The sequence below is a fragment of the Leptonychotes weddellii genome, chromosome 2, assembly GCF_054177405.1.
Source record: "Leptonychotes weddellii isolate Sample4059 chromosome 2, ASM5417740v2, whole genome shotgun sequence".
Taxonomy (NCBI): domain Eukaryota; kingdom Metazoa; phylum Chordata; class Mammalia; order Carnivora; family Phocidae; genus Leptonychotes; species Leptonychotes weddellii.
Genome location: NC_138370.1, coordinates 37,374,173 through 37,401,815, shown reverse-complemented (window position 1 = coordinate 37,401,815; position 27,643 = coordinate 37,374,173). Strand labels below are relative to the sequence as shown.

General features: G+C 42.0%; 1 protein-coding gene and 1 long non-coding RNA gene across 4 annotated transcripts in view; one reads left to right on the top strand and one right to left on the bottom strand.

The window, feature by feature from the left end:
* The window catches only part of ENTPD4 (ectonucleoside triphosphate diphosphohydrolase 4), a 34,748-nt gene extending 10,574 nt beyond the window's left edge, over window positions 1-24,174 (top strand). The window contains exons 3-13 of one of the 3 annotated variants that reach the window (XM_006740262.3): window positions 109-306; window positions 804-1,009; window positions 3,885-4,035; window positions 4,606-4,709; window positions 11,892-11,951; window positions 12,425-12,555; window positions 14,456-14,622; window positions 18,000-18,324; window positions 20,092-20,177; window positions 21,114-21,275; window positions 23,802-24,174. In XM_006740262.3, coding sequence (XP_006740325.1) covers window positions 109-306; window positions 804-1,009; window positions 3,885-4,035; window positions 4,606-4,709; window positions 11,892-11,951; window positions 12,425-12,555; window positions 14,456-14,622; window positions 18,000-18,324; window positions 20,092-20,177; window positions 21,114-21,275; window positions 23,802-24,030 — 1,819 coding nt within the window. In that variant the 3' untranslated portion in view covers window positions 24,031-24,174. Of the gene's footprint in view, window positions 1-108; window positions 307-747; window positions 1,010-3,884; window positions 4,036-4,605; window positions 4,710-11,891; window positions 11,952-12,424; window positions 12,580-14,455; window positions 14,623-17,999; window positions 18,325-20,091; window positions 20,178-21,113; window positions 21,276-23,801 lie in introns of those variants that run through there. The other 2 variants (XM_031035560.2, XM_081810247.1) reach the window with 2 other exon arrangements.
* LOC145718741 (uncharacterized) lies at window positions 16,885-23,892 on the bottom strand. The gene is made up of 2 exons (XR_014141997.1): window positions 23,769-23,892; window positions 16,885-17,175 (listed from the first exon to the last, which is right to left on the bottom strand). It is a non-coding gene; the product is annotated as an uncharacterized LOC145718741 (long non-coding RNA).
* Window positions 24,175-27,643: the final 3,469 nt, after the last annotated feature.

Genomic DNA, 27,643 nt, shown 5'->3' with positions numbered 1-27,643 from the left:
ACAGGTGGCTTGAGCCAAATGTCTTAACCTTGAGATCAGTTTAGGTGAGGAGAGGCCTCTTTGGAGCAGATTGCTTTAAAATCTGGTTTGTTTTTTTTTTAATTTTAGGATCGGCATCTCCTGTCTTTTTCCTGCTTCCTGGCATTTTAGCATCTCTCCAGTGGGGTGTCCTCGAATTCTGAATACCAATTTACGCCAGATTATTGTTATTAGTATCCTGGCTGCTACTGTTTCGCTTTTATACTTTTCTGTTGTTATAATCCGAAATAAGTATGGGCGACTCTCCAGAGATAAGAAGTTTCAAAGGTAAGAGAAAAAACATTTCTAGATGGGATGCTTCATTTTACATTAGGGATTAGGTTGGAATTGAAGGAGCCTGCAGCTGTAGGAAACAGAATCTGTGCCGAATATAGCATGGCAGGAAAAATTAAACTGTTGGAAACTGTTTAATCATTAACCACCAAATCCACATCGTAAGAGAATTTAAACATAAACTTCTCCTGTGATATCTTTTAAGCTGATTTTTCAGTTAAGGTCAATAGTTTGGGAATAGTTGTGTTTCTCAGAACTTGTTTGAACTTCTTAAAAGGAGTAATGACTGTGTATCTGATTTAGATTATCTTTATCACTGTCACTCATTTTGTTTTCTTTTGACTCTTTAATCATTTGGCACTTGTAAAAATGCAATTGTGGGTCAGCTCAGAATTCACAGACTTGGTGTTTATTTATTGCATTTGCTCTGTTCAGGTTCAGGATGAGAGTCTCTATCTCAGTAAAGGCGTGTGTTCATTTTTCTGAACAAGGTACTTGGCACGAGTTACTGACATCGAAGCTACAGACACCAGTAACCCCAATGTGAACTACGGTATCGTGGTGGACTGTGGTAGCAGTGGGTCTCGAATATTCGTCTATTGCTGGCCAAGGCATAACGGCAATCCTCATGATCTATTGGATATCAGACAAATGAGGGATAAAAACCGGAAGCCAGTGGTTATGAAAATAAAACCCGGTACGTAAAAGATAAATATCTGATTGATAATCGGGTTCTGTCCTTTCTCTGTGAGATCTTTCATGTCCTCCTCTCCCTCTCCCCACAGTCATTGCCCTGGTTCAGAGCTCACACCAGGACCTGATTGTTTCACTTTCTTTCCCCTCTTCTGTCCATCCCGCATGAGGCAACTAACTCCTTGATAAAATATCCAAAACCATGTCTTTCTTGTGTCTCCTGCGGCATTTATCACAGTGCCTTACTCATGTGTCTACTCAAGTGTTTGCTAGTTGACATTAATTATGGAGGGATTTTTTTTTCCCTATTTGGTAGCCATTGGTCTCTATCCCTAAAGACAGGCTAATTTCAGGTAACTCATGGATATCTGTACTCTGATACATTGGTATGTATTTCTCTTTTTTCCCTTCATTTTTAAAAAGTGCTCCAATATATTTCTTTTTTTTTTTAAGATTTTATTTATTTATTTGAGAGAGTGCGAGAGCGCACGTGCACAGGTGGGGGAGGGGCAGAGGGCGAGAGAGCATCTCAAGCAGACTCTGTGCTGAGTGCAGAGGGAGCCCTGAGATCATGACCTGAGCCCAAACCAAGAGTCATACACTTAAATGACTGATCCACCCAGGTGCCCCCCAATATATTTTTAATCATCTATATTATTTAATAAGAGTGACTATAGAACTTAGAAGAGCTGATGTTATTATGTCCAGTTTTTAAAGCTATCACAGTTTCTAAGTCAGTGTGCTGTGTAAAAATTGGGATTTGCTTTCTCCATTAAACAATTTAAATCGGTGGTTCTCAACCTTTTTCTGTATGTACACCATTTCCATGGGCATTGCCCCTCTGACAGAAGTATTAGGAATGGAAGGTGTCCAGGAGTACCTTGCAATAGGCATTTTATGTCTTGATAGTTGATAATCACTGACTTAAACAGGGGTGCCTGGCTGGCTCAGTTGGAAGAGCATGTGACTCTTGATCTCAGTGTCATGAGTTCGAGCCCCATGTTGGATGTGGGGATTACTAAAACAATAAAATAAACTTAATAAAACAGAGGACCACAGATCTTAATAGAGATTCAGCACTTTTATTTCATCTTGCTAGTATGTTAAATAGTAAAATAGTAAACCCAAACAACCCAAGGAATTTATCTTGTAAAATATTAGAGAATGTTGATAAAAAAATAATTAGCTTATTCTCTCCTATTTCAAATATGTAAATGTAAAGGAGGCTCAGTTTTAATGATAAAATACCTTTCCTCATAAAATGGTTCCTAATGACATTGACTATGGGCTCTTTGAGTCCTCCCCATTCTTCACTGAATAATTTAGGCCCCACTTCCTTCTTCAGGCAACCCTTAACAAGTTGATTATTCTTTGATGTTTGGGCAGCTGGGTACCAGCATATTGCTCAGAAAATCCAAAACCTCTACCTCATTTCTTAGGTTAAAGAGAGGGAACTTAATCTGAGTCTCTCATATAAGCATTGTTTTGATGTCAAAGTACATTTCCATGAACAAAGATCATCTTTTTTCTGTAAGTCTTAATGAATGACTGTGAATTTTTAGCTTTCTGTTATCCCATTCCTAAAATTTTCCTGTATTCCTAATCTAGAAACATTTTCAGGGTTAAAGTAATGTTGATCAAATAAAAAATTCACCAGAAGACTGAAAAATAGAAGTCTATAAAGCACATTGCATTTCATCTAGCTTCACATACCAGACTCCATCAGTGATCAAACTGCTCACATGAAATAAGATAAAATCTTTCATGCCTTGGAGTTGTCCTTTGGGACATCATCCCAGGCTTAACATGGTTCTTTCTGATGCTACAGAAAGTGTTGGAAGTAGAAATTCAAGTACCTTTTTATAGCACTTCTCTGTCCTGAAGCAGGGACTCTCATGTATAGCATTTCAGCAAAGCTCTCAAAATTTCCTTACTTAATAGATTCTGGATAGGTTGGGGCTTGGCGTCTGTTAAAACAGCATTGTATGTGGAGTAAAAAAAAAATCTGACTTTTGGTCTGTTTTCTGCTGATTGCTCTGACAAATCACTTAATCTTTCTGGATCCACAGTTTCCTAATCTGTGAAATGAGAAATTTTTGGACTTCTAAAATTTGAAGCCAGGAAGACACCCTTTGTATAGGGAATGGTCGAGGGATCACCAAGACTGGAGGGTAGGATATGTTGCATCAGGCTGCCAGAAGGGAGGAGGAGAAGTGAAATAATGTGAGAGAAACCAGGGAGAGGCAATCAGTGACACCCAGAACACATACTGGGGGAGGGAGAAGGATTTTATCCAGAATCCTGGCTTGGGCTGCTGGTTGGCTAGTGATGGTGATCACTGGGGTAGGTAACAAGCAGCAAGAGTAGATTTGTAGTGGAAGTTGAGTTCAGGTTTGTATGTGTGTATGTTGAGTTTGGGGGTCTGTGAGGACAAGACCTGGCCTTGTCTAGTGGACAGTTCCCACATACTGATCTGGAGGTTGGGAATGTGATCTGGGGGCTGCTGGTGAGATTTGGAGATCTGAGACACAAAGATAGTGGTGGCAGCCAAAGGAATGAGTGAGCTTGCCTGAACAAAGTGGGAACCTGTTCTGGAGGGCAGGCGCGTGAGCTCATGTGCCGTCGATCCCAGTGTCTGACACATGGTGGTTGCTCAATTGGGTCTCTTTTTTGGAGACTGAGAAGCGAGCCTAAGACTGAACATTTAGTACCACCACCATGTAAGGAAGAGAGACTGTGGAGGTTGTTGCTAGAGGGAGAGGGAAGAACCAGGAGAGTGTGGTGTATAGCCAGAATTTCTCTCAAATGAGCCACATTGAAGAAACATAACTTGTTAATTGACTATCTACTTGTTAACAGAAGTGTCCTTTCTTCTATAGGCATTTCAGAATTTGCTACCTCTCCAGAGAAAGTCAGCGATTACATTTCTCCACTCTTGAACTTTGCTGCAGAGCATGTACCACGGGCAAAACACAAAGAGACGCCTCTCTACATTCTCTGCACAGCTGGAATGAGAATCCTTCCTGAAAGGTGATCCTCTGCATGGGATCAGGGCAGGCCAGGCCCGGGGGGGTGGCCGTGGTGTTGGCGATGGTGGTAGTGGTGGTGTATCCCCCGCCCCCCACCCCCCACCCCCAGCCCTTTTCCTTCTCTTCCTCCTCTTCCATTATCACCACCAAAAGGAAGACAGTAAAAATTCTTTCTTCAAATTTGGAATAGTACCAGAACTATTCCAGAACTTAGCCAGAACTCACCAAAAATCTTTTTATGTATCTGTTTATTACTATAAATAGTAAACTATAAAGTAAACAACTATAACTTATAAAGTGGTCATAAAAAAAACCCTGATTTTGTGTGTTATTAATTTAACGAATGCAGTTGTCGTTTTACATCTGGGAATCACAGAATTGACCCAACTCATGAAATTCCTTCCTAAAATAGTTTTATTCGGTGAATTACTTTGGATTTATAATTTACTGTTTTTGTACAGGATATACCAGAGCTGTAGTTTTTGTTTTGTTTTCTTTTGCTTTTTCCTCTTTTTAAAACAGAAAAATGTAGGCTCCATTTTGATGTGTCAATTTTGGGGTTGTCTTCCAGCCAGCAGAAAGCCATTCTGGAGGACCTCCTGACTGATATCCCTGTGCACTTTGACTTTCTGTTTTCTGACTCTCATGCAGAAGTCATTTCAGGGAAACAAGAAGGTTGGTATATTGGTCTTCAACTTGAAATTTGGGAAGTTACTCCTTTAAATCCTCCCCATTTTCCCAGCGTACACTTCATTAAATTACTTTTACTATCTTAAAATTGAGGAAATCATACCCTTGAAATATTATTTTTAAATGGCAAAATTAGTTTCTTATATGACTGGTCTTTATTATCCAAACATTAAGCCATTTAAAAAATAGCTTAGTTTGTCTTTACCACATCCAGGAAACATACATTGGATTCATTTTGATAGAAAAGGTTTGTGTTCCTTGCCTAAGGTATACAGCTTTTTGTAATTATGATAATTACTGTGTTATTGGAGCTTTCTGTTGATTTATTTGCTACAAAGGGGAAATTATTCTTGACTTTGATACACTGAGAAAATATTAGTTCTGTTTTCATGTAAATGATTCTCCTTGAGAATGAAGTGACAAGTCAATGAAATATTATTTGGGGAAGAGTTTGCCAGAAATTAGAGACCAGAGCATTTATTTCAAAATCATCTATCATTTCAGCAAATACCTCCTCCGTCAAAGGCACTGTAGAAAATACAAACTGGGTGAAATTCAGATACTGCCATTGAGCTGTTTACGGACAAGTGAGGTACACAGTTAGCTGCCATGTGAGGTAGAGTCTTAGGTGCCATAAGGAAGGTAAGGAAAAAGTACCATGGGAGTTTGAAAAAGGGAGATTTTTTTTTTTTCCTTGCTAGGGACATCATGGAACAAGTGACAATTTAAACTGTGCCCCCGGGGATAGCTAGTTATAAGCATGCTGGAGCATGGTAAGGGTAGGGCTCTGAGAGAGGGGTAGGAAGTACATTCCAAGCAGAAGAAATGATTTGAGTCAGCATAGGTTAGAAAAGCTGCACTGTGGACAAGGGAACAAAAATAGTTGGAGTGGCTTATGGCCCTTTTGAAAGGTGGTAGTAATATGAAAAGTTGCCCAGGTCTTGGTGATGTCAGTGTCATGGCAACATGAGTTGCTCCTTTTTTCTCTCCCTTTTGATTTAAAACTAATCAGACATTGTTAACCCAGAAAAAGCAACTCTGCATAGGACACCCAACAGATCCATCCATCTGAATATGGGTGGCTTGAACCTCAAGGAGGCCGTGGAGCCAGGCAAGTGGCAGCAGGGGCAGCCATGGACCAACACAATTTTTCTAGTGGAGGAGGGGGGGGTGAGGGTGGTGTTAGGGGTTTACCTGACAGTACGTGCCAGTGATCTCTCTGAGCAGAGATTGCAGTGACTGAGAGGAGGGAAAGGAAAAGGAGGAAGGCACAGAGAATGTGTTTCCCGCTGTCTACCCCAGGATTCTGGCAAGAGGATTACCCATGGACCTCTGAGATCCCCACCCCCACTTGCAGATCCCCTACCAGGCTGTGGGCACATTCAAAGCCCCAAGTACTAAGCACACACTTCCACCAGCTCTGCGGTCACCCTTTTTTTTAAATTACCAACTGTTGAACTGTTAGAATCAAAGTAAAAAAAGCCTTACCTAATAAGAAAGGTGTCCACAGCTTGAAATGCAGCAGAAAGAGCACTTTTTATCAGACACTGAAAAATCATGTTAATATGGTATCACAAAAAGAACATGGCAGTTTTCCCAGTAATTGAGCCCAAAGACATAGAATATTTAAATCTAACTGATAAAGAATTTAAAATACTATTATAAGGAAATTCAGTGAGCTATAAGAAAACTCAAGCAAATACAGTGATCTCAGGAATAAAATGAATGAACAGAAGGAGTACTTTACCAAAGAGATTAAACTTCTAAAAAACCAAACATTCTGGAGCTGAAGAATTCAATACATGAGTTGAAGAATGCACTAGAATGCATTGGAAATAGAGCAGATGGAGGAGAGAATAAGCAAGCCTGAGGATGGGAATATAGAAATGGTTCCCTTAAAAGGAGGAGCAAGAACTAAGATTTTTAAAAAGTGAAGAAACCCTATGAGAACTATCAGACTCCATTAGAAGAACCAACATAAGATTAGAGGGTATCCCAGGAGAAGAGAGCGTATTTAAAGAGGTAATAGAGAACTTCCCAAACCCAGGGAAGGAACTGGATATGCAGGTCTATGAGGCTAATAGATCACCTTATTTATCTCAGTGCAAAAAGACCTTCTCCAAGATACACCACATTAAAACTGTCAAAAGTCAGTGATAAATTATTCTGAAGGAGACTAGGGAGAAAAAAGACAGTAACCTACAAAAGAAGTCCCGTCAAGAGTATCAGCAGATTTCTCAGCGGAAACTCTGCAGGCCAGGAGAGAGTGGAGTGACACTTTAAAGTATCGAAAAATACAAATTGCCAGCTGGGAATACTCTGACAAAGTTATCCTTTGGATATAAAGGCGAAATAAAGGCTTTCCCAGACAAACAGAAGCTAAGGGAGTTCACCACCCCGAGATGACTTACAAGAAATGTTGAAAGGAGCTTTTCAAGCTGAAATGAAAAGAGGAAGGTACACCAAAGTCTGATTAAGGTGATAAATAGAAAAACTAACTTTTTTAGAATAGTATATTAAACAAGGAAAAAGGTTAAATGACATTAAAAGTAACCATAGCCACTACAACTTGGTCACAGCATCACAGCATAAAAAGGTAATTTGTGACATCAAAAATATAAAAGGGGAAGAATAAAAGGATGGAAACTTTATAGGCGAACAAAAATAAATTGCTACCAGTAGAAAAAAGACTGTTCTACCTATGAGATGTTTTATGTTAACCTCATAGTAACCACAAAGCAAACATCAGAGCAGAGACAAAACATAAAAAAAGGGAAGACTAAACAAACTGCAAACTTACAAAGGTAGATGTAAACAGAAGGAAGAAAATAAGGGAGAGACAAAATAACCAGAAGGCAAACATAAAATGGCAGTAGTAAATCCATACATATCAGTAATCACCCTAAATGTAAACAGATTGAACTTACCAATCAAAAGTCACAGAATGGCTGGATAGATTTAAAAAAACAAGACCCAACTATATGCCATCTATAGGAGACACATTTCAGCTCTGAAGACACATATAGACTCAAAAAGGATGGAAGACAGTATTCCAAGCAAATGGAAACCAAAAGAAGGCAGGCATAGGCATATTTATATCAGACAAAGTAGGCTGGAAGTCTAAAAGGGTAACGAGATAAAGAAGGTCATTTTATGATGATAAACATGCCAGTACATCAAGAAGATAAAACATAAGTATATATGCTCCCAACACCCAAACATTGAGATATATTAAGCAAATACTAACAGGTCTTAAGGGAGAAGTAGAGAACAATAATAGTAGGGGACTTCAGAACCCCGCTATCAGCAATCATCCAGACAGAAAATCAACAAGGGAAAACATTGGAATTGAACCACATGTTTGCACAAATGGATTTAATAAATATATACAGGACATTCCATCCAATAGCAGCAGAATACACATCTTTTCAAGTGTACATGGAACATTCTCCAGGTTAGATCATATGACAAGACAGAGGAAGTCTTATTAGCAAGTTTAAGAAGATTGAAGTCATGGCAGCCATCATTTCTGAACACAATGGTAGGAAACTAGAAAAGAGAGGAAGGTGAGAAAATCTACAAATATGTGGAAATGAAACAGCACACTTCTAAACCAGTGGGTCAAAGAAGAATTCAAAAGGAAATAAAAAATTATCTCAAAACAAATGAAAATGGAAATAGAACATAGCAAATATTGTGGGATGTAGCAAGGGCAGTTCGGAGAGGAAAATTGATAGCAATAAAAGCAAATATTAAGAAATTAGATCTCAAATAAGCAATATAACATTACACCTCAAGGAACTAGAAGAATAAGCCCAGAGTTAGCAGAAGGAAGGAAATAATAAAGATCAGAGTGGAAATAAAATAAAAAATCATGTGATCATCTCAAGCATTGTAGAAAAAGCACTTGACAAAATATAACATCCTTTCATGATAAAAATCTTTAACAGAGTGGGTATAGAAGAAACATACCTCAACATAATAAAAGTCACATATAACAAACTCACAGCTAACGTTAGACTCAATGGAGAGAAATTGAAAGCATTTCCTTTAAGATCGGGAATAAGACAAGGATGCCTACTCTCATCACTCCTATTCAATATGGTACTGGAAGTCTTAGCTAGAGTAATTAGGCAAGACAAAGGAAAGACACCAGATCAGAAAAGAAAAAGTAAAATTGTCATTATCTACTGATAATATGACTTTATATATAGAAAATCCTAAAGAGTCCGTCAAAAAGCTGTCAATCATTGAATTAACAGTTTCAGTAAAGTGGCAACATAAAAAACCAACATATAGAAATCAGTTGCATTCCTTTACACTAATGATGAAGCATCTGAAAAAGAAAGAAAACTATCTCATTCACAATGGTATCAAAAACAATAAAATAAGAATAAACTTAACCAAGGAAGTGGAAGATCTTTTCAATAAAAACCAGAAGACTTGACTGAAAGAAATAGAAGAAGACAAATTGAAAGACAACCCATGTTCATGGACCGGAAGAACGAATTTTGTTAAAATTGCCATACTACTCAAAGCCATCTACAGATTTAATGCAATCCCCATCACAATACCAAAAGCATTTTTCACAGAAATAGAAACAATCCTAAAATTTGTGTGGAATCACAAAAGACCCCTAATAGCCAAAACAATCCTGAGAAAAAAGAACCAAGCTGGAGGTATCATGCTTCAATTTCAAACCATCCTACAAAGCAGTGTTAATAAAAACAATATGGTACTGGCACAAAAAAGGACACCTCAATCAGTGAAACACAATAGAGAGCCCAGAATTAAATCCCAGCATATATCGCCAACTAATACTCAACAAGGGAGCCAAGAACACCCAATGGGGGAAGGATAGTCTCTTCAACAAATGGTGGTGGGAAAAATGAAGAAATACGTGCCTAACAATGAAATTGGACCTCTGTCTCACATCACTTGCAAACACTAATTCAAAAAGGATCAGAGAGAGAGTTAAACATAAGACCTTATACCATAAACTCTTTGAAGAAAACATGGGGAGGAAGCTCATCAATATTAGTCATGGCAAGGATTTTTTGGACATGACACCAACAGCACAAATAACAAAAGCAAAAACCAATAAACAGGACTATATCAAACTCAAAAGCTTCTGCACAGTACAAGAAACAACTAACAAAATGAAAAAGCAACCTACAGAATGGGAGAAAATTTTTGTAAGCCATATGTTGGATAAGGGGTTAATATCCAAAATATATAAAGATCTCATACGACTTAATAAAACAGCTAAGAAGCAATTTGATTAAAAACTAAATAAACATGGGGCGCCTGGGTGGCTCAGTCAGTTGAGCATCAAACTCTTGGTTTCAGCTCAAGTCATGATCTCAAGGTCATGAGATCGAGCCCCACATTGGGCTCTATGCTCAGCCTGGAGTCTGCTTGAGATTCTCCCTCTCCTTCTGCCCCTCCCCCCACATTCACTCGCTCTCTCTCAAATAAATAAATCTTTAAAAAAAAAAAACTAGGCATTTTCCAAAGAGGACATCAAAATGGCCAATGGCACATAAAAAGATGCTTGGCATCACTGATCATCAAGGAAATGCAAATCAAAACCACCACAATGAGATTTTATCTCATACCTGTTAGAATGGCTGTCATCGAGAAGACAAGGTAGCAGGTGCTGCCTAGAATGTGGTGAAAAAGCCTTATATATTGTAGGTGGGAATGTAAATTGGTCCAGGCACTATAGAAAACAATATGGAGATTCCTCGAAAAATTGGAAATAGGTGTACCATACAACCCAGTTATTCCATTTCTGGGTATATACGCAAAGAAAATAAAAACAGCATTTCACCAGGATGCCTGCACCCCCATGTTTATCGCAGCATTAGTTACAAGAACCAAGATAGAGAAACAACCCAAATGCTCATCAATGGATGAATGGTTAGAAAAGATGTAGTACATACACACAATGGAATATTATTCAGCCATGAAAAAGGACGATATTCTGCCATTCGTGACAAGACGGATGGACCTTGAGCACATTATCCTAAGTGAGATAAGTCTGACAGAGAAAGATAGTACTGTTTGATACCACTTACTTGTGGAATCTGAAAAAGTCAAACCTATGAAAAGAACAGTAAAACGGTTACCAGGGAATGAGAGGGTGATAAGATTGATGGTGTTTAAGGGTGCAAACTTAGAACGAGTAATAAATAAGCCATAGAGTTCTTTTTTTTTTTTTTTAAGATTTTATTTATTTGACAGAGACACAGCGAGAGAGGGAACACAAGCAGGGGGAGTGGGAGAGGGAAAGCAGGCTTCCTGTGGAGCAGGGAGCCTGATGTAGGGCTCGATCCCAGGACCCTGGGATCATGACCTGAACCGAGGGCAGACGCTTTAACGACTGAGCCACCCAGGCGCCCCAATAAGCCATAGAGTTCTAATGGGCAGTATAATGAGTATAGACAGTAATATTGTACTCTATGTAATAGGTATCACTATAAGGGCAATCATACTACAGTGTATAGACCTATCAGAGTAACACACTGTACACCTTAAACTTATAAAATGTTACATGTCTGATTTATTCAATAAAAATGAAAAGTTGGAGAGGTCTTGGATTGTCAGGCTGTGGAGTTTGGCCTTGGTTCTGGAGGTCAAGCCAATAGCAGAGAATAGTGTGGGATGGAGTGGAGGAGGAGGGCAGGAAGATTGACTAGGTCTCTGTGACAGCTTAAATCAAAGTGGAAATGAAAGTGGGTAAAGACTGGATAGAGGAAATGTTGTAAAAGGGAAATGAGGCTCAGCAACTGAGTGAAAGCAAGGGATGAAGGAACTGGAAGAGTCCGAGTTAATTTGTTTTTTTCAACCTTGCAGTTGATAGGTTTAACTTCATAAAGTAAAAACTCCATTATTTCAAAACAGTTTCAAACAGAAGCCAGCACTGAGGGAATTCTATTTTTGCCTATGTAAATGATAGGAAACTATCAATTTTAAAGTTGAGAGTTCTTGGAAAGACACTAGGAAAATATACATCAGTAGGGATGCTTTATTTCAGATAATGTGTTCACAGGTTGTCAGGGGGTAAAGTAAACGAGTTGTTTGCACTAACTGCATCGATAAGAGTTGTACAAAGTGTCTTAAAACTTTATCCTTCTTATCTTCCCCCCCATAAAATGTCTATAGGTGTGTATGCTTGGATTGGCATTAATTTTGTCCTCGGACGATTCGAGCATATTGAGGATGGTAAGTATCATGTTTCCAACAATGTGTCTGACTAGAAATGATGGCGGGTCTGTCTAATCCCAAAGGATAAAAAAGGAGCTAAGTTTTGTCTTTTAAAGATTTTATTTATTTATTTGAGATAGAGAGCATGAGCGAGGGGCAGAGGGAGAAGAAGAAGCAGGCTCCCTGCAGAGCAGGGAGCCAGATTCGGGACTTGATCCCAGGACCCTGGGATCATGACCTGAGCTGAAGGCAGACGCTTTATCGACTGAGCCACCCAGGTGCCCCAGGAGCTGAGTTTTGTGACACAGCTAAGTGTGTAGGAGTAGAGAGAGGAGCTGCTCTTTCCCGCTATGAACTTGGCTTTAGGTGGGAGGAGTAGGCTGAGTTTGCCCAAGTGGGCTTGAAAGTACCATGAAAACAAGAGGACTCCTCAGAAGATCCCCATTTTCCAGATTGGTTCTGTTCCAATGGATGTTTCTTGTTCTTTGCAGATGAGGATGCAGTTGTGGAGGTTAACATTCCTGGTAGCGAAAGCAGGGAAGCTATTCTCCGTAAAAGGACAGCTGGTATTCTGGACATGGGAGGCGTGTCAACTCAGATAGCGTACGAAGTTCCCAAAACTGTAAGCTTTGCCTCCTCACAGCAGGTTACTATCCGTACAAATTTTCTTCCGTTTGGTTTGGTTTTCCTTTAACATGTCTCCATCCATTTTTGTTTTGTTTTCTGAGTCTGAACACATCTTTACTATGCTTCCTGAGGCCCTACCTTCCCAACCCAGGAGAACGGAGTCAGGAGGAAGCCATGCGAACCTCCGCTAAGCCGTTTGTGTTTGTTCATTGAAGTCAGCTGGTTTGTTTTCTAAACTGAGAGTTTTTGTTTGGTATAAATTTTAGTCACATGCTTGAATTTTTGTTTGTATTTTCTCTTCAGTTACTTCTTTTCTCAACAGATACTGTAAAACTTAATATAATGGCATCATATTAAGTTATAGTTGGGGAATGTACTGGGGTTTCTTTTCAGGCTCAGACAGCTTTTGACTTTTCTAGAAAGGATTGGGGTTTGTATGCACTGCTTGCACATTTCTGAACTTAGGGTTTCTTCTGTTTTCTCCCATGCCCCTCAGGGCTCGCAGTCACTGCCTGGAGTTTCCTAGTAGGCCGGGCAGCCTTGTGTAGAGAGCACCAGAAATGTTTCCACATGTGTTCCTGAACTGCTGCATGTCTTCACGACTCTGTTACCACTCAGCTGTAAATTATTACCAAAGCCTGGTTTCCTACACTTTCCCCTAGCATGGTGTAGTGGTTAAAAAAGTCTGGGCTCCATCATCACGCTGGCCTCACTAGATGTGTGACCTTAAGCACATCGCTTAACGTCTTTGAGCTAGGTTCTTCATCTATAAATGTGAATGCAAGCACCTCTCACACAGGGTTTTTATAAAGCTGAAATGAGATAGTGCATATAATATATCTGATGTACTGCCAGCCACCTCGTGGCTGCTCACTAAATGTTATTGGTATATTTATTAAGCTCTTTACAGAAATGCTTTATAAATTCAAATATTACGATCTGTGTGTTCTGCTTTCATCCAGGCATGCCTCTAGAAACTATTACACTCTTTATTAAAAGTCATGTTTTCCCCCCCAAGACAAAGTAAAAAATACATAGAAAGTGAGTTTGGAAAAATACTGAAAAATCAGGGTTAAAACTTTTCCATGGGTGCATCATCCAAAAAAATCATTGTTAGCATTTTGGTGTATTTCTTTTCATTCATTTTCCCGTGTTTATGGTTTTTTTTTTTTCAAATATAGTTATTATAATCTTACTGTTTATACAATTTTGTGTCCCTTGTTTAACAGTGCATAAGCATGTTCCTCCATAAACTGTTGATTACCATAATTAACTAAACCCTCCTTGGAGTTGTAGATTTTTTTTTTATCTTTTAAAACAATTTTTTTTTAAGATTTTATTTATTTTTAGAGAGCAGGAGTAGGGGGGAGGGGCAGATGGAGAGTTTCTGAGAAGCAGACCCCATGCTGAACAGGGAGCCTGATGTGGGGCTCGATCCTAAGACCCTGAAATCATGACCTGAGCCAAAGGTAGACGCTTAACCGACTGAGCCACCCCGGTGCCCCAGAGCTGTAGATTTAGATGGCACTCAGTTTTTTCTCTCACAGAACACAGAGGTCGTCATCTTTGTATGTAGAGACTTTTCGATGTTTAGAATTATTTCTAAAGCATAGGCTTCAGTAAGTAGGTTTACTAGATCGGAGGATATGAACTATGTTGCTAACTTCCCTTTACAAAAAGCAACGGTATCACAGATGTGCAGCACATCTGGATTCTCTTAAGTCAGAATTGTCATACTGAAATCTGAGGGATGCTTAGAAGGGTCCTTGGGAAATGCAGAAGCAGAAATTTTTGCTGCTTTTAGATGAGAATCTTTTTAGATCCTTCTTTTTCACAGGAGGTAATTTTTTTTGTATTGCTTAAAATATTAAAGCTTTTTATCCTTGCATTTGCAGGAAGAAGTAGCTAAGAACTTGTTAGCTGAATTTAACTTGGGATGTGATGTTCACCAAACCGAGCATGTGTACCGAGTCTATGTGGCCACATTTCTTGGGTTTGGTGGCAATGCTGCTCGACAGAGATACGAAGACCAAATATTTGCCAGCACAGTTCAAAAGAACAGGTAAAGCACCTTCTACTTCTCAGGATTCACTTTCAAGAAAACATGGAGGCAAAGCAGGGAGACCTCAAGTAGCAGAAGTCTATCAGTGCTGTCAGCTTTTGGCTCCCCTGCCAGCTGAGAAGTGAAAGGACAGCAGGATCCCTACATTTGGCCCTGAATCCTCCTAGGCTCTGAAGGAAGAGCTCTCTCTCAGACCCACACCTCCCTGGATTAGAAATTTCACTATTAATGTTTTGAAATAGTTTTGAGCCCTGGGTAATGTATTTCACATTGCAAAGTCCTTGGGAAACTCAGCACCTGGGCCACTGCAGATGTCCTGGAGGCCTGCAGTAAGTGATGATCAAATTGTCTTTGATGATGGAAGTGAATTATGTGATGTTCTGGTGTGTTCATTTAGTGGATAAGACCAGCCTGTACAGTCATTTAGTGGATAAGACCATAGAGAAAGAAGCTATTCAGGAAAAAGAAGTGATCTGGAAGTCTAAGTTAGTGATCTTAAACATTTTCGCAGTGAAACTTCTAAAAATGAGTTTATGGGGTGCCCAAAATGGTGACCAGCCACTACCAGCCTTTCCTTAAGTTCTGTGAGGACCGGCCAGTGGATGAGAGCAAACAGGGCTGGGACTTGGGCACTTAACCTGCAGCAGCGGGAACACAGGCCTTTCAGGAGGGAGAGAATACCCAGATTCCAGAGCCCGAGGCCTGTGGTTAGATGTATAAGAGCTTAGCCGATTCCATTCAAACTATTACAAACACAAGTACCCTCATCCCAGAGACATGAGCTTCATCAGCCTGTCCATGGAAGACACTGCAGGAGAAGTTTGCCCCCAGGAACCCCAAAGAGAAGCAGAAGGCCTGGGCTTGGTCCTTATCTCACCCATGCACCTAAGCATGGAGTCTTGTACCTTGCCATCATAAATAAAACTGCCCTGATTTACAAAAAAAACAAAACAAAACAAAACTGAGTTCATAAAAAATTTTGCTATAGAAAATATATAAAACAAAAGCAACACTTTATTTTTTTTTAAAGATCTTATTTGTCAGAGAGAGAGAGAGCACAAGCAGGGGGAGTGGCAGGCAGAGGCAGAGGGAGATGCAGACTCCCCACTGAGCAAGGAGCCTGATGCAGGACTCGATCCCAGGACCCTGGGATCATGACCTGAGCCAAAGGCAGACACTTAACCAACTGAGCCACCTAGGCAACACCTTAATCAGTTTAAATTTATAAGTTTAAGTATATAGCAATTACATATTTGAAGTTGGTCCATAAAAAAAGCAAAGCTGTTTGGATGAATAAAAATATCTGAAATCTGGGATTATATAAAATATCCTATTAATTACTGTGTTTAGTTTTCTTTTTTTCTTTTTTTTTTTTGATAACCAGTTTTGAGGGAAAAAATCCCAATTCGTAGAGTTAAATGGTAGTATATAATTCCTTGATCAATTTAATCTTGATAAACCTGTGGAGGCCTGAACTTTAAGAAAGACCAAGTCAGAGCCATTCAGTACCACATTTTCCAGAAATTCACGTATGTGAATAGGAAGAGCACTAAAAAACTTGTTCTTTTTCTGCTCCAGACATTAATTGAATGGTGTTAGTTAAGAGATTGGTAGTCCCATCGTTTCTTTTAAATGTGGTATATATTATAGTACGTTTTGGTATAATAATTTTTTATAATAGTCTTAAATAGAAATATTTTATAAGTGATGTTTGAATTAGAACTTTGGAGAAACACCTGCAATGCTAATTTTTCTAATTGGTTTTAATGTCAAGAAACTTGCATGACAGTTCAGTGGTCCTTCTTAATTAAGATGTAGGGCAACTAAAAACAGTAGTGTTGAAGTACATTTGACTAGTCTTGGACTTTTTTTTTTAAGATATTACTTATGTATTTATTTTAGAGAGAGCAAGTGTGTGTGAGCCAGGGGAGGGCAGAGGGAGAGAATCTCAAGCAGACTCTGCACTGAGTGTGGAGCCTGATGTGGGGCTCGATCTCACAACCCTGAGATCATGACCTGAAATGAAACGAGGAGTCAGACACTTAACTGACTGAGCCACCCAGGCACCCCATCTTGGACTTTTGTAATAATTATAAACATTAGTCATCATTTTATGCATATGTTATGAATTGAGCCTTGAAATGCATAGTTATCTCTTTGCCATAAGTAGCAGTTGAGTTTTCAAAATAAGACATTTTTAATTAATGGCAAAGACCTTAATTTATTACATTCAAGTGCATTTTGAGTTGCCCTGATCTTCGGAATAAACAACTTGTCAGTTGAATGACTGATAGTAATATTTAAACACCTTTTAGGCCCACGTGATGTCACGGTATCAAACACTAACATAAACGCGGTTGTTGTGAGCTCTTTTCTGTTCCTCAGTTGCTTAGCAGTGAGAAGTGGTGAGTACATACAGTGGGATGACAGGTCTTAGTGCAGGGACATTTCATCGGGAAGTCAGTCGTAAGCACAGTGCATTTCAGTGGACAGTTAAGATTTCTTTTCCATGGGACTTCTCAGAACCTTGTATTACAATAGAAACTCTCTTACCTGCAACAGTTGGGATCAAAAGTTGATTAATTTTTAAAAATCAGTTAAAACAGAGAATCAAAAATAGAATCAAACAGCAGTTTTATTTTGTTTTAACTTAAGTATTCATGTGCCAGCCTTTTGCTCTGGACTGAGGTCTTTTCTCAGGCTACACCCGTCATAGCTCTGGCATGCACTGCACCTGCTCATCTCAGTGTCATTCTGGCTTCTTTAAAGACTACCAAGGGCTTAACAGACATTTGTGAAGCAATTTGATACCAGTTCTTCTCGATTTTCCCCATATTTTTAAACCTTGCTAATACTGAATTTGACAGCAGTTTTCAAGCAAGCACCTTGCCTTTATCTAAGGCTTGGAGCCTGGCTTAGATGGGGCCAGTGACTTCTTCCCAGGTCACATTTCATCTCTGTACACTGAAACCCACAGGCTCTAGTGGCAGAACAGGATTGGAAACGACACAGCTGGTGGGCATTCACCTGCAGTGAACTTGAAACCGAGAGGAGCATAGGAACCACAGACGCTCAGGCTGAGAGTGCCAGGCCACATTCCAGGGTACGGAAAGCACTGGTCATCCGACAGGGTAGCTGTCTCACTGGACCCTGTTACAGTGTCTGCCCTACACACATGTGGATGGATGGTGAATCTCCAGGAGGGGCCCAAGAACCTGTTTCCCTAACCTTATGATCCCAGAACACTTCTTCATTCCCACAGAACACCTCACAGAGCTCATGGTCCACAGAATGTCTTAAGAAACACTGACTTGTAGCTGCTTCTTCAAAACACGTCTTTCTGTCAGTCTCAAATCAAGTTTCTCTTTGTCCTGTAGGCTTCTGGGGAAACAGACCGGTCTGGCTCCTGATACTCCATACCTGGACCCCTGCTTACCCCTAGACATTAAAGATGAAATCCAGCAAAATGGACAGACCATGTACCTCCGGGGAACAGGAGACTTTGACCTGTGTCGAGAGACCATCCAGCCTTTCATGAATAAAACGAATGAGACACAGACCTCCCTCAACGGCATCTACCAGCCCCCGATTCACTTCCAGAACAGTGAATTCTATGGCTTTTCGGAGTTCTACTATTGCACTGAAGATGTGTTACGAATGGGGGGGGATTACAATGCTGCTACTTTTACTAAAGCTGCAAAGGTAACCTTCAAAGAAACCCTCTTCCCCCGCATGCTTTTGAGAGACTGGTGTAGACAGTGGCAGCTTATGTGCCTCCTGCACATTGAGAGGCCTGGGTCAAGAGAAGGGGAAGGTGGAGGATGGAAGGGTGTAGTGCAGCATGTTGGGGATCCTGTTCCCTTGGTTGAGCAAGAGCCATAGTCCCAGCAGGAGTCAGAAGTCCACGGTGAGCGGACTTCGGCCCACCACTCCATGAACCGCTCTGATCACGAGTGGCTTCCAAATGACAGACTTGTATACTTCTGGGTAATAATGTAGCCGTGATCTGGCCACACTCCTGGCAGCCTTCCTGTCCCTTAGCTGCCAGGACCCCTGTTCTCTTGTCGGCCCCTGCCTTTCTGATGGTTGCTTAGGCTCTTTCAAGGGTTCCCCACCTTTATACCCCTTAACCCTGGGTGATCCCCAACAGCCATCTTTGGCCCTTGGGACCTTCAGGCTCTTAGATGGTCTCACCCATGCTCATGGGTCACTGCTACTGCCTGTCAAGAAGAGGGTCCAGTCCTGACCCCTGCCTACGAGATTTCATGTCCCAAAACAAACCCACCATTTTCCCTTTGTTCCCCTTGTTCTGTGATGTTGTCTGGGTTAATGGCATCCCTGACCATCTAGTCCACCTCCCAAAACTCAGGAGTTCTAGACTTCTCCCCACCATTCCTTCCCGCCTCGCTGCACATGCCCCATAATCAGTCAGCAAGCACATTACTTGATGCATGAGCATTTCTCAAAGCCTTCGCTATGTTCCGTCCTGCTCTCACCGCCTTAGTGAAGCCTGCGGCTGTCGCCTGTAGGAGCCTCCCAGTTGGTCTTCTTGCCTCTGGTCTCCCTCCGTCGTCCATTCCTCGCACCACTCCCAGAGAGTTCTGTCCAAGACACAAGTGCAGTCCTCTCTCCTTCTTAACAGTCTTCAGCAGCTTCCTTTTGTACCAGTATAAATTGCAAGTGCTTTCACATGTCATCCCCACCCGGGAGCATCTTCTCCCCACCCAGCACACATGCCCTCACTCTCATTACTGCGTACTTCATTTCCCTGACATCCAGCCTACTTCCCTCTTTGTTCACAGTGTTTCCTCTGCCCTCAATGCCTGTCCACACCTCTCACCCCAGACTGAGTGCTGTTCTGTGTTCCCTGCTGCACGTTTCACCATCTCTCAGAGCCTCAGTTTCTTCGTCTTTTAAATAGAGGTTGGAATCCTAGCCATGCCAAGGAATGGCTTTAAGTATTCTGTTCAGAAAAGGCACTTCGTGCTCAATAAATGTTAGCTATTAATATTATTACAAATAACTTCAGGAAAAGATGGCACCTCTTGCCCTTCTCCTAAAGACAGGCCTTTTGTAGTCATGTTGGTGTTCCCAGGGCCTTGCACTGTGGAGCCACAGACCTAGGGACCCACTCGGACCTAACTGAAGTACCACTTCACTTTTCCAAAAGTTTCTGCCTGTCACACAGCGGGAAACGTAAGCAGTTTTGAAGAGGTTGGTTGTGGGCAGTGAAATTCTCTGTAACAATAACTTCGGCAGCATTTTAAGACAGAACAAGCACTGTCTTTGCTAATCAGTATTTGCTGGAAGCTTCTGCATCCTGTCTTCACATTACACATAGACGTTAAGCTTGTGTTGCCTAATTGGAAGGATCTGTTTGTTAGGAATATGCATTTGGTCAACCGTTTTTAAAATGAAGAAACTGTTAAACCTTTACCAATGATTTCTTTGGGGTGAAATTTCTTCTAGGATTATTGTGCAACAAAGTGGTCGATCTTGCGGGAACGCTTTGACCGAGGACTCTACGCCTCCCATGCTGACCTCCACAGGCTAAAGTAAGCAGTGGGTGGCTGAGCCCATGCGGTTGCATGGAACCATGTTGGCACCTGGCTTGCCACACCCAGGCCCCACCTGCTTTTGCATCCTCATCGATCACTGTTTCTCCTCATCTATCCTGGGGCTCCTTTCAGACGGGACAACAGATACTTGTGTCCAAACATAGCTGACAGTTTTTTATTCAGTTTTGCTGTTCCTTCCACCTGGAGTTCCCTTGTTCATTCCCTGCTTGTAGAAGTCCTGGCCAGACCGCAGAGTCAGGTCAGACGCTGTCCCTTTCGAGTCTCCCTCTTGCCCATCAAGCAAACTCCATCCCTCTGTCGGTCTCCAGAGCACGCATTATGTCTCCCTAGTGGCATTTATCAGATTCTGCCTTACTTCATAATTCTTTGTTGCTTTTTTAAAATCCTGTCATTATAAGTCATTTAAGTACATGGGCTATCTTATTATTTGCTATTATATCTCATTACTAACTTAGCTCAGCACTTTGCAATAAGTAAGACTCTAATATTTACTTTGCAATAAGTAAGCTTCTGATAAATATTTAGAATCATAGAACATCAGAGTTGAAAAGGACTCTTCTGCCTTCTCATTTTATAATTTAAAAAACTGAGGTCCAAAGAAGTTGGGACTTGCTCAGTATTTATCAGACAGTAAATGATGGAATGCCTGAGGAAAAAAATCTATCATAGCAAAGTATGAAATCATACCGAGACCAAGTTTCATGTGCTAACCAATTTTGGCAGGTGAACTGTTTCGGGTTATGGGACAAGGGGCACAAACCAAGTCGATCAACTGGAAGTGTATAGGGTTGTTTGGCTGCCCAAAGTGCTGGCCTGTGCACCCACCGTGGTTGCGGGGGAAGGACATCTCAGCGTACGGTTCATTTTGACAAGTAAATGAATCCCACTTACGTTTATGCTTGGTGTTCATAGGTACCAGTGCTTCAAATCGGCCTGGATGTTCGAGGTGTTTCATAGGGGCTTTTCGTTTCCTGTCAACTATAAAAATTTAAAGACAGCCTTACAAGTTTATGACAAGGAAGTTCAGTGGACGCTCGGAGCAATCCTTTACAGGACCCGTTTTTTACCCTTAAGGTATGGCTATGGATTTGGTACCAAGAAAAACAAAATAGGCTTTTCTGCATTATGATACAGCATGGCAGCTATGGTTTGCGGTTGTTTGGGGTGCGTGCTGGCCGTGGACAGGACTGTAGACCAGAGTTTGACTTTGGCCTTCCCCACCCGTGCTTCCTTCCCACCCATCCCATCCTACGCAGCACAAAAGCTTTTGATTATTCTCAAGCGTCTTTCCCTAACCCCTGCACAGAAGAGCTGTTTCTGGGGTTCTTCATCTTTATGGCTTTGGACTCCTCCTCAAAATACTGTTCTTAAGGTATAAAATAAATAACATAGGGTACAGAGGAAACCCCCTTATTGAAATACGTTTATCAAAATATTACAGAACACATGCCTGTGACATATTTTTGTTAACACATGAAATAACCAGTCTGGCAGCAGAGCTAGTACTTTCTGTGATTTCAGTACAGGGACACGTGTCGGTATTTTGAGGCATCTGCAAACCACCACAGTGTGATATAAAAGATCTTCGAGCTTCCCCACGGTCAAAGTCACAAGTACTGCTGACACTGCGGTTCTTTGCTGTCCGCATTCATGGTCAGTGGAAATGCCAGTCAGAGACTGGCAAGTAAAGACGGACATTTCCCCGTTCACGTTCACAGACTGGCTGCCCGCTGACCCCACGTAAGAACCCTGGGGCACTGATAAACGAGAAATTTGCTTCTTGGGGTTTTTTTTTTTCCCCTTCATCTAATTGAGCAAGTCCCAGCAGTCTGTTTAGCTGGCTCACCTGCAGACTTTGTGAGTAGTGGGTATTACAGCTCACAGACAGGTGCTCTCGTTCCACATTGGCTTCTGTGTGTTAGTGAAACTGTCACCGTTCTTTTACATTTCTCTGATTTTTGTTTCCTGAATGACAATGATGGTAACTGCCACAGACTTATGAATGCACTTTCATATGTTCTCTTGTTACTACTTACAACCACCCTCTGTTACGCCACATTAGCTTACATTTTAGAGGTGAGGAAACTGAGTCTCAGAGACCAAGATGACAGTTTTTGTCTGCAGCGCCGAGTCCTAAACCAGCTCCCTCTGGCCCATATCCTTGCATGTTGTTCCCATACCCTGTGCACTGTTCCTATACCCTGCGCACTGTTCCCATACGCTGCACGCTCTTCCCATACGCTGCACGCTGTTCCCAAACGCTGCATACTGTTCCCTACCCTGCGTACTGTTCCCATACCCTGCGCGCTGTTCCCATACCGTGTGCAGTTCCCATATGCTGTACGCTGTTCCCAAAGGCTGCATACTGTTCCCATACCCTGCGTGCTGTTTCCATACCCTGTGCTCAGTTCCCATATGCTGCACGCTGTTCCCATACCCTGCGTGCTGTTCCCATACACTGTGCGCTGTTCCCATACGCTGCATGCTGTTCCCAAATGCTGCATACTGTTCCCATACCCTGCGCACTGTTGCCATACCCTGTGTGCAGTTCCCATATGCTGCACGCTGTTCCCAAATGCTGCATACTGTTCCCATACCCTGCGCGCTGTTCCCATACCCTGTGCGCAGTTCCCATACGCTGCACGTTGTTCCCATACCCTGCGCGCTGTTCCCATACCCTGTGCGCAGTTCCCATATGCTGCACGCTGTTCCCATACCCTGCGTGCAGTTCCCATACACTGCACACTGTTCCCATACCCTGTGCGCAGTTCCCATACGCTGCGCGCTGTTCCCATACCGTGTGCAGTTCCCATACACTGCATGCTGTTCCCAAATGCTGCATACTGTTCCCATACCCTGCGCGCTGTTCCCATACCCTGCGCGCTGTTCCCATATGCTGCATGCTGTTCCCAAACGCTGCACGCTGTTCCCATACCCTGCGCGCTGTTCCCATACCCTGTGCGCAGTTCCCATACGCTGCACACTGTTCCCATACTCTGCATGCTGTTCGCATACACTGCACGCTGTTCCTATAGCTTGCACGCTGTTCGCATATGCTGCACACCGTTTCCATACCCTGTGCGGTGTTCCCATACGCTTTGCGCTGTTCCCATACCCTGCACGCTGTTCCCATACCCTGCACGCTGTTCCCATACGCTGCACTGTTCCCATATCCTGCGCGCAGTTCCCATACACTGCACGCTGTTCCCATAGCCTGTGCGCTGTTCCCATACCCTGCGCGCTGTTCCCATATGCTACACACTGTTCCCATAACCCTGCGCACATTTCCCATATGCTGCACGCTGTTCCCATATGCTGCATACTGTTCCCATACCCTGCACACAGTTCCCATACCCTGCGCGCTGTTCCCATACCCTGTGTGCAGTTCTCATACACTGCACACTGTTCCCATACCCTGTGCGCAGTTCCCATACGCTGCATGCTGTTCCCATACGCTGTGCGCTGTTCCCATACGCTGCACGCTGTTCCCATACCCTGCGCACAGTTCCCATATGCTGCGCACTGTTCCACCGCGTGGCTTGCCTGACGAGTTCCGTTCTCGCTTACCTGTGGTATTTGCTTTTGTTTCCATGCGAGCAGAGATATCCAGCAGGAGACCTTCCGGGCCAGTCACGCTCACTGGCGGGGCTTCTCCTTTGTCTACAATCACTACCTGTTCTCAGGCTGCTTCCTGGTGGTCGTGCTCTCCATCCTCCTGTACCTGCTGCGGCTCCGGCGCATTCACAGGCGGGCACCGCGCAGCACTTCGACCGCCACCCTCTGGCTGGAGGAAGGCCTTCCATCCCAGAAGATTGCCGGTACCTTGTGAACAGGAATTCGAGAGCCCCGCGAGACTTTCTGAAGGAAAAGCCATTTTTTGCCTCAGGGTTTCTCCTCTTTATTCTCATTTGGTTTTGTTTTTCCTTTCCCAATTTTTGTTCCTTGAAACAAAAACAAAATCCATTGTTTGTAAGCTCTGCTGTCCCAGAAGTGTTGCGTTTAGCCGTTTTGCATACAGCTTTAAATTGAGGAGCAGGGAAAAGGGAAAATCACTTCATTCTTGCTGCATAGGATGGCTACCTAAGACTTTGTTTTTCTTTGAGGTATGTTAAATTTTAAACAGATTCACTTTGATACTGGAGGGAATGGCAAAGCTGTTTTCCATCAGAGGAGGTAGCACTGAGAGTGGTGTTTTCTCAGAACCAGAACACGACTGGCTGAATCATAGTCCGCTTTTTGTCTGTCTCAAAAGCTCTGACCTACACAGGGTGATGTGTAGTTTTTATTTATTGTTCAGATCTGTCACTGTATGTTTTCTTTGTAGGCTTAAAAAATCAAAACGATTTATACCCAAGATAGAAATACAGGAACCAGGAGGTAACTATTTTTAAAATTGATAATCCTGGAAGATGTGAAATAATGACTACAGCAGTGTGTGTGTGTGTGTGTGTGTGTGTAAGAGAGAAGAATGTGTGTGTGAGAGAGAATGTGTGTGCGAGAAACCGTGTGTGAGATGTTTTTGTGTATGTGTGAGAATGTGAGAGAGTATGTGTTGAGAGAATATATGTGAGTGAATGTGTGTGTGTGAGATGTTTTTGTGTGTGTGGGAGAGAATAGAATGTGTGTGAGAGTGTGTGTGAGAGAATAGAATGTGTGTGTGTGTGAGAGGGAGAGAGAAATGATAAAGAGGATGAGAGAATGCATTGCTCTTTCTTTTAAAAACACACACATGTAGAAAAATCCCCATTACCATTGTCTTTCGTGACCACAGTAATGACTTTCTCATTCCCACCTTTCAGCAGCCCTAGAATATTATGTCCTTGAGTTGGAAAACTCATCAAGTTTCACTGGTTTCAAGGTCATGAGAACTGGAGCTAGAGCCTGCTGACAGGCACGTCAGCATTTCTTAGTGGTACATTTTTGCTGGTTTAATGTGCTCCAGTTTCTTCCAACTTCAAGTTGGTGTTCCCCTCCCTAATGAAAAATGGTCGCAGCAGTTTTATCTTGGAGACCCCATACTTAGCTTGACCGGTTGTCTTTAGTACAGTCACAGCTGAGGCTGTGGTGGTAATGCCACTGTAAATCCTGACTAAGAGAAGGGCCTGACTTTAATATAAGAAATAAACTCACAGTTTGAGAAAACAGGTTCAACATTTTAAACAGAAACCTAAAGAGAGCAACTGGATTGGCTTATGTGAGATTGGTTGTTTTTCACCTATTTGTTTAGTTTAGAGGCTTTGGGAATTCTCATACCTAGTTTTTTTTAGGTGAAGTTGTTTTTGTGAGTGTGTGTGTACACACATGCTATTTCTTAATCCCAGAACAGTTAAATTCGTCTGTTTGGTAGCAAATGTGTATTTTGAGAATCAACAGCTGCTTCTCCAGACAGTATTCATTAGAGAAAGGATTCAGATCCTGAAGCCCTTATTTAACTTTTAAAAAATTGGATTTTACTTATGTTTATTAACTATTTAAAACAGGGCCTATATCATATATATATTGATGACTTGAAAAGATCACAAATATATAAAAGAAATGCAGATTCTCTTACTCTGCTCTTCAGAGTGAATATTCCAACAGTGAGAAAGTTATTGGTAGAATCTTTGTCTCTCAGCTCTCCAGAAGGATGGAGGAGCTGAGTGGTCGTACAGCCTCTGGTGTGTGCTCTTGTGTCAGGGAGGAGGGAGGTAAATGTCCCTGTGGAAGACCCAGATTCCGAAACGCTGGTCTCCAGCTTTTAAAGTGCTTGGTCCCTGGTAAACACTGTTCCTTATCAAGACCCAGCCACACACGGGCCGTGTTGTAGATACCCCAGGAGTAGAGTGAGCTGGCATGCTTCCCCTTGAATCCTCGGACGGGGCCTGTTCTGTGGACTGTGGGTGGCATCAGTGGTGAAGAGGAAGTGTGTTTACACTTGAGCTTTCCTGCCGCCAACCATTGGGCGTAGTAAGTAACCTGGAAATGAAACTCTTCAGACACCTGGAGTATGTGATTTTGCCTTAAAACCAGGCAAGGGTTAGCCAGCATAGGCCTAAATTTAAATGGGCCTTAATTAAGACTTACTACCATAAGTAGCCACCTTTTAAGTAAACAGTGCCAATTTGGTCCAGCTCTGTACCGTCTGGGGAGCAGAATGGAGACAAACAGGAGTTCTGCTTTACGCCTGGTCTAAGGATCCCTGGGCAAGGACCTACCTCACTGTCCAAAAGAAATCCCAAATCAGGGTTCCAAGGCCCAAACAGCCTTATACTTTACATAGTTAAGTGCCCATGTTCCCCTGCCAAAGAACTCCTTGGCAAACTATTGGCCACAGGGAACATCTAGAAGACTCTTGAGCTGCGAATGGTTTTTCAATTCTGAAAGGGTTATTAAAGAAAAAAAGGGAAGAATATGCAACAGAGACTATGTGTGACCTGTAGAGCCTAAAATACTTATTAAATGTCCCTTTATGGACAAACGTCCTGTTAAGATGTTCGCTGACCCCTGCACGGACAATCTCGTTCAAGAAAGAATATGCATTGGCATTCTCTTAATTCAGGATGCTAGTTACCATTTGTGGGCACGGAAAGACAGGCAAGAGAAGAGACCAAATTTCAATCCTAAAATATTTGAGTATGCACCAGAATTCCACTTCATCTTTCCCTTTATTTTCAAGATCCGTTTTCTCTTAAGCCAGCAAACATGCCCTCCCCGACAGATTTAAAAAGTGCTGTTCGGGAGGGCCCACCATGTGGTGCTGAGAGGCCTGTGGTCTCGAGAGGTTCACACGTGGCTCTTTCTGATGCCGCAGAGGGCCAGGCTGCGAGGCAAGGATGGGAGGAGCTTAATTCAGGAGGAGAAGAATTCATATCAATTAAGGGCTGGCCAGAAAGGCAGGGAACTGGGAATGCTTGGAATAGGAAGCAAAAGAAATTGGACCGGTGGAAACTTGCTAAGAGCCTTGTGGAAGAGGAGGCGGAGCAAGATGGCAGAGGAGTAGGAGACCTGGATTTCGTCTGGTCCCAGGAATTCAGCTGGATAGGGATCAAACCATTCTGAACACCTACGAACTCAATAGGAGTTCGAAGAAAGGAATAGCAACAACTCTGAACAGAAAAGCGACTGCTTTCTGGAAGGTCTTTTCTGATTTGTTGAGTGTATATTTTCTGGGGACGTTGTTACCCTGTTAGCATTTTGTTCTCTCATTCATCTATTCTCCTCTGGACAAAATGACAAGACGGAAAAATCACCTCAACAAAAAGAACAAGAGGCAGTACCGACTGCCAGGGACCTAATCAATACGGACATTAGTAAGATGTTGGAACTAGAGTTCAGAATGATGATTTTAAAGATACTAGCTGGGCTTGAAAAAAGCATGGAAGTTATTAGAGAAACCATTTCTGGAGAAATAAAAGAACTAAAATCTAACCAAGTTGAAATAAAAAGGCTATTAATGAGGTGCA